This window comes from Larimichthys crocea, chromosome III (assembly GCF_000972845.2).
Source record: "Larimichthys crocea isolate SSNF chromosome III, L_crocea_2.0, whole genome shotgun sequence".
NCBI lineage: Eukaryota > Metazoa > Chordata > Actinopteri > Sciaenidae > Larimichthys > Larimichthys crocea.
The window spans coordinates 14,749,989-14,756,839 of record NC_040013.1 but is presented as its reverse complement, the minus strand read 5'-3'; the positions used below and the strand labels follow the sequence as shown (position 1 = coordinate 14,756,839).

The window sequence follows — 6,851 nt, the reverse complement described above, 5'->3', positions numbered from 1 at the left end:
TAAAATGAATAGCTCTTTTCTGGAAAAAATATACAATTGCCCTCTGTAAAGTTATGGTTGAAGGAGATTGCAATATACCGTGGACTGTAAAGACTTACATATATTGTTAGAGGGAAAAAAAACAGTTTGTAAGCGAGTAAGAATTTTACTTGATGTGGTTGAAAGCTTTGCAGCTGTGTTTTGCATCAGCTTTTACGATTTAATCTTACTTTACTTCTAATGAACAGAGCTTAGTCATTGTAGAGCGTAAAATGTGGTCACTTGTAGTGTTACTGCTGTCATAAATTCAACAGAGGAAATAACTCAATTCATGACTCTTAAAATTTGTTGGAAAATTCACCACAGATTTGTCTAATGATGTAAAAGACATGAAGAAATCAGGGTCCTTACTCAATTAGTGTTTAAATGGAGAATTGGACCAGGAAATACAGAATATGTGTAAATATATGTGTAACATCGACATATACTGTGGAAACAAATTATATTATTCCACGTCTTCTTGAGAGGATATTTAAAGGGGACACTTAACGGGGAGCTGATGCCATCGAAACCACTTCAGTGTGTTTAGATTAAGATACTTCAGTTGAGACATCATGTTAAGCCTATGACAAAGTATATTTTCTTCTGAACATGTGTTGTAGTGTCTACAATCCAGTTTTTTGTTCGAAATAAATTTTTGTCAATTTATGTATTATGAATTTGAAGCCCATCATTCTCTTCTGCATTGTTTTCATTTTAGCTGTATTTCTGCGGTTTGAGTGGAAGGAGGGGTGGGGGGTTGTATGTGTCACAGGACATGACAAATTCTATGGTCTATGCTGAGCAGCATTTGCCCTCCCACTTGTAGGCTGTGTGTTTTTAAAAGGAAGGGAATCTGGTGGAGTGTCAGCACTGCAACACCAGAACAACTAGAAGCAAGAGCCCTGCGACAGCTCAGGCACATATCAGAGGATACGAAGGAGATAACAACATCTCAGCTGGAAGACATAACAACGAGCTTCTTCAGGATTGCAAGCTTGGACAGAAAGGTAAATATATCTCCAACAAAGCTGCCTAGACTGTGAAATTCAGCAAAATATAGGTTGTTTTAGTTTAATTTGTGAATACTTTGAGGTCATTTTTATTTGCATAGTTCAATATCACAAATTTGCCTTGAGGGGTTTTACAATTTGTAATGCACGCAACACGCTCTATCCTTAGACCCTTGATTTAGATGGAGGAAACTACCCCAAACACCTTTAATGGGTAGGGAAGAAATCCCTCTCCCAGGACAGACAGAAATGCAATACATGTTGTGTCTAGATTAACATAGCCTATAATTCAAGTACAGGAAAACTGGGTGACCAAACTATATATAGATGGTAAACATATAGGAAGACTGGATTCACACAGATAGGGGAAAGGACACAAACACAGAGGAATTAATATTTCAATGCAAACAAAATGTATTCAACTAAAAAAGACAAAAGCATGTCCACAAAATTCATGCAGTGGACATGAAAGTGAAATTTTAAAAGTTTTATCTATGCAACTATTTTATTTAGTCATTATCAAATTGATATCGTGTCCCAGAAATATCTTGAAATTCAGTGTTTGAACTGTATGCATCGCAAAACAAATGTGATGTAATGCTGTGCACATGCTTTGCAGTAATCAGCTAACCTAAATTGATATTGCACTCACTGTACAGATAGAGATGATGTTAACAGTACAGAGTGCACACAGGGTGCATGCTCTATCTGTTGCGCTTCACAGCACAGTTCTTCTTCTCATCAGAAGATGTGCATGTGCAAACAGCAGAAGTGTAACACTGTGAGAACTGACACAGAAACCACATGTCCAACCACGTGGTTGTTATATGTCGTGTGATGCACTACAAGATAAACTCCATATTAGGGCAAAGGAGCTCTAACTTCTAACATAAGATATGTTGTGTTGTTCCTTTTCTGTAATTCCTGTTTCTTTTTTTGTAGTTCATCACAGACAAAAATATCTCAATAAGGAGAAGTAAAAGCAGAAGTGAAGATGAAGCTGTTAGTCATCGCCGCCTTGCTTGCAGCACTTAGCGTTGATGTGGTAAGTAACAATAAGAAGAAGTAAGTTTAAGATTCACACCTTTGGGAGTCTGTCTCAAGCTGAGTTTGTCTGTCCTCCTCTCAGGCTTTTTCACGAAAAAAGTCGTGGTCGAGAAAGAATTTGTCCCTTAAGTCCCAGGAAACAACCGAACGTAAGACACCAATGCATATTCTTAATAATCTCCATCTGCTGTATCTGGTAACAAAGACATTAAATGTTCTCGTCTCTTTTGTTGCATTATCTTCAGTGAATTGTCTGTCTGGGGATGGGAGCAGTTACAGAGGATCTGTTTCCAAGTCAGCACGCAACAGAAGATGTCTCAATTGGAGCTGGTTTTCTGAACCTCAAGGAGCTTCAAAGGGACTGGGCAACCATAATTACTGCAGGTATACTTTGAGTCACCGGCTGGAATGTAGATAAGAACGGCAGAGGTGTCATTTTTTAAATATTATTTTACTTGAATTCTAGGAATCCTGACCAGAGCTTGAAGCCATGGTGCCGTGTCCAAAGAGGAAAGAGGATTGTGAGGGAATTCTGTCATATTCCCACATGTAAGGCTGACATTGGGAATTTAAAAATCATTCAAAATATTGTTTGTTTGATGTGGATTATTTCTAATAAACTCTGTTTTTTGCTCCCACGCAGGTTCTACACCAACAGCGAAACCACTAACTGCTGTGGATACAGGTAGTTTTGTTGTTCAAATACACTTCCAACTCAATGATGTGTCGTGTGTCCCTTCATCGATGCTCACTGACTCTTACTGTGTGTCTCTGCAGAGCTGACTTGTGGTCAGAGGTCTGAGCGGAGGCTGAATAAAATCGTGGGTGGTTCTTTCACACCTATAGAGTCACAGCCATGGATAGCTGCTATATTTTTACAGAAGGGTAAACGTTTCAACTGCGGTGGCTCTCTCATCTCGCCATGCTGGGTTGTCACGGCTGCACACTGCTTCCCTGATGGGTGAGGAAAAACACAAAACACTCATTTCCTCCACTGCAATTCTCATGCTATAATGAAGCTTTTGTTTACATGCTTTAACCATTTGTGTTTTTTTGTTCAGTAATGAGACTAACATCGAGCAGCTGTCTGTGTACCTGGGGAAGACGAACATCAAAGAAGAGGACGCTGAGAAGGAACAGCGCTTCACTGTGGAAAAACTGATCATCCACCAAGAATACAAAGATGGCAACTTCAACCATGACATAGGTGCATACACTCGTACTTTGTGTGTGTGTGTGTGTGTGTGTGTGTGTTTGTGTGCATGTGTAAGTAAGAAAGATAAAGAAGGGTGCATTGTGTCCAGGACTCATGGTTGTGTTTGTCTTTTCAGCACTGTTGAAGATCAGAAGTAAAAATGGAGAATGTGCGATGAAGTCAGCATCTGCACGGACCGTGTGCCTCCCGCCACTTCACACTCAGCTTCCTGCAGGATTTCAGTGCAGCATCGCAGGATTTGGGATGGAGAGACAAAGTATGTACTGCAAAACTTCTAACCTACAGATTCATGACTGATCTTCCAGGTATTTCAGGGTTTCTCATAACTGACACTGTGTTTTCTGTAGTGGCGTGGCATTTTTCGAACAGCCTGAAACAGACCAATGTGAAACTGATCTCTCAGGCTGACTGTAAAAGTGAATCGTACTATGGAGATCTCATCACTAAGAACATGTTCTGTGCTGGGAGCCCTGACTGGAGCACCGATGCCTGCTCGGTGAGCATGAATATGTGTGCATGTGTGCATTGAGAAAGAGGATGTTCAAAAGTCATGTCTGTCTGCCAACAATCTTCTCCTTTAAAGATATCAGCTTAAAAGCAGATCTGAAGAGTACTCTATTTCCTGTTAGATTCGTTGTACAGAGAAATTAATTTTTATTATATAAATGTTGGTTCAGACTATTTCTTGCTTCATGTTGTGAGCTGTGACTGACTGATGTGTCTCCTCGTCACAGGGTGACTCTGGTGGTCCATTGGTGTGTGAAGTGTCAGGTCGGATGTTTCTCTTCGGGGTGGTGAGCTGGGGTGATGGCTGTGCCAGGGAGAACAAGCCAGGAGTCTACACGCAGGTCACAAACTACAACAAGTGGATCGCAGAAAATGCAGGGCTCTCCAAGTTCACCAGCGGAATAATGTATCCCATGAAATGAAGCTTTGGCACAAAGTCACCTGTTGGGCATTTCATTAGTTGCAGCTTTTTAGCGTCTTTGTGAATGTAATCATGCTGTCGGTTCAGTGAAGATTTACAGTAACAGTGCAAAGCAAATGTTTATTTAAATGTCTTGTATTGTATATAGTGTGTAATAATGTTTATTACTTGTGCACAAACCTTTTCATGCTGGATGTCTGAAAGAAGTTAATATAAGTTTAAGTTTAAGTTTATTTATCTAATTTTATTTAATATAAGCATTTCCTATTAAAGAAGGCTGGCCCTGCTGTTATGTATTTTTTATAATTAATAAAGATTTTATATTGACTATTCATCATGCTCATTATTTTCTCCTTCTTGCAAGCACACCAACACTCGCAGGAACCCAGTGCATGAATATAATCAGACACTTGGGGGCAGTGCTGTGTAAAAATGACATTCAGTCAGCTCAGTAGCTTCAAACATACTGAACATTACATGAAGTATTATAGTATAAACAATGGTGGTACAAACTGAGTCAGTATCTTCATAGAGTTTAATCCACACTTCGAAACAGTGAATGGGTCAGGGTGTGGCAAATCTGGGGACTTTTCAGTAAGTTACCAGAACCTAGAGATACTAAATATGAAATTTGGAACTTATTTCTTCAATTACCACATGTCATGTTGTTGATTCCTCAAAAGCATTTCGTTGAGTTTTGTTCCATTGCTTTTTTCAAATCCTTTGAATTGTCCCACTAAACATCTATCTAGACTTCTACTCTATTTGCATTTTATGGGCCCAGCAAAGAGCTGCAAATAATTGTCACCATTGTTTAAAACCTACAGAAGGTGTTGGTGGAGTGAAACCTCGGGAATCTTTTGTCATTTTTATCTCCTATTTCTTCTGCTGAATAAACTGCTCTACATCTTTTTCTCTGCCCCCTGCATTGTCAAAATGTTTCCTCATCTGATTGTGCTGGAGAGATAGAGACTGGGATAAAGTTCAGGTCATAAATAAACGACGTTGTTCATCGACTAAAGCGCTCAGGATTACAGTGTCAGTGTAATCAGTGTACTTTTCACAAAAGCTATTTCAGCAAGACAGAGTGAATATGAAGATGAATTAACGAATAAAGTTTAGGTTTAGCATGCTAGCGAGCTCATGTTATGAAGGCAAAACATTTACCATGTTCAATATCTTAGTTATGCGAGTTAGCATGCTAACAGCAGCACTAAAGGCAAAGTACAGCTGTGGTTGATGGGATTGTCAATAGGTTTGTATATATTTAATCATAAACCAAAGTACTGGACAACTTTACCTGATGATCGTGCTTTAGATTACTGGTTCCCAACCTAGGGGTCCGAACCCTTCAGTAAGGGTCGCCAAAGCTTCACAGGGGGTCACGAGGCCTTCTGGACTTTAAGCGGTGTAAGAAAATTTTCACAAAATATATTCAGCAGTCCCATATAGCTGCATTTCACTCATTTCTGTGAAGAAAAACTAAATCGAAAGTGTTATTTTTATAGTTCAGATCACTGGTTCCCAACCTGAGGGTCCTAGGAGTTACAGTTTAGATGATTGTTAAAGATATAATCTTAAGGGCACAGTGCAGAGCTGAACACACAACCTTCATCCCCTAAAAATATGAGGAAAACTAATCTCTGATGCAATATTCACAGGAAATAATCTGCTTAAAATGCACCCAAATCACTAATTTTTACACAAACTTTCTACAGTCAATATATTCACTATTTGGGTTAAATGTACAGTTTATCAGTTGTTCTGTGCTGTTATTGCAATGCATTGAATATGATTATGAAATATATCATCATTCATGCTATTCATTACTATAGATGAAAAGTCACAATCCAAGTTACAATCCATCATGAGGGAAACTTTCTTCTTTTCTTTCTTTCTAGGGGAACATCATGGTGTCAATAGAAGAAGGGTCAGGGGGTCATCAAAGTCATTAGGATTCATGAATGTCCATCAACTAGTGGTGAAAATATTTCAGTCTGGACCAAAGTTGTCGGGTGACCCATGATGCAGACAAGGCATAAAAACCCAGGCAGTTAATTTAATCATAATCATCGCTGTTTTACTGTACTGTCTCAATGCAATAGTGGTACAGTATATTAGAGCTAATGTATACAATGTATGACATTACTTTGGGTATGTAAACATCAGCTGTGTTGTTTCAAGGAAGAATATTTACTGTGGGATTCAACAAGAACCGATTGGTCATATGCAGCATCATACAAATGACAGTATAGTTCTACTAAATATGGTTCTCTTGCAGATCATCACATCTTGTCAGACAACTTATGACTCCCAGGAAAGTCTCAGTGTGGAGTGTTTACATGTTCAGTTGTCCACTGACTCACACCTCTCTGTCTAATACCCCATACCTCCAACACTCAGCACCCCCTGCCAGAAAAGAAACATGCCATGAGAACGCTAAGCACCGGCGCCCCAATAATGACAAACAATCAATCAATGCAAATACATCGTGGAGAGATCCAAGATAAACTGTGGTGCAATCATCTGAGTACACTTTGTTGCACTGAGCAACCACAATCCAACTGGTCATCACGTCATTATTGAAAGGCCACTTCAAAAACTCTCCAAGCAACCTGCTGCAGTGTTT

General features: G+C 39.2%; 1 protein-coding gene across 1 annotated transcript; it reads left to right on the top strand.

The window, feature by feature from the left end:
- The first annotated feature begins 883 nt into the window (after positions 1-883).
- Positions 884-4,556, top strand: LOC104930408 (tissue-type plasminogen activator). The gene is made up of 11 exons (XM_010745192.3): positions 884-1,028; positions 1,974-2,076; positions 2,161-2,227; positions 2,324-2,462; positions 2,545-2,627; positions 2,722-2,763; positions 2,856-3,039; positions 3,140-3,285; positions 3,410-3,550; positions 3,642-3,790; positions 4,029-4,556. The coding sequence occupies exons 2-11, from the start codon at positions 2,026-2,028 to the stop codon at positions 4,221-4,223; spliced, it is 1,197 nt and encodes a 398-aa protein (XP_010743494.3). The 5' UTR covers positions 884-1,028; positions 1,974-2,025; the 3' UTR covers positions 4,224-4,556.
- Positions 4,557-6,851: the final 2,295 nt, after the last annotated feature.

Coding starts and splice junctions, on each gene's coding strand:
- LOC104930408 (XM_010745192.3), top strand. CDS start 2,026: ATGAAGCTGTTAGTCATCGCCGCCTTGCTTGCAGCACTTAGCGTTGAT. Junction 2,764..2,855: donor ACTAACTGCTGTGGATACAG/GTAGTTTTGTTG, acceptor GTGTCTCTGCAG/AGCTGACTTGTGGTCAGAGG. Junction 3,551..3,641: donor ATTTGGGATGGAGAGACAAA/GTATGTACTGCA, acceptor TGTTTTCTGTAG/TGGCGTGGCATTTTTCGAAC.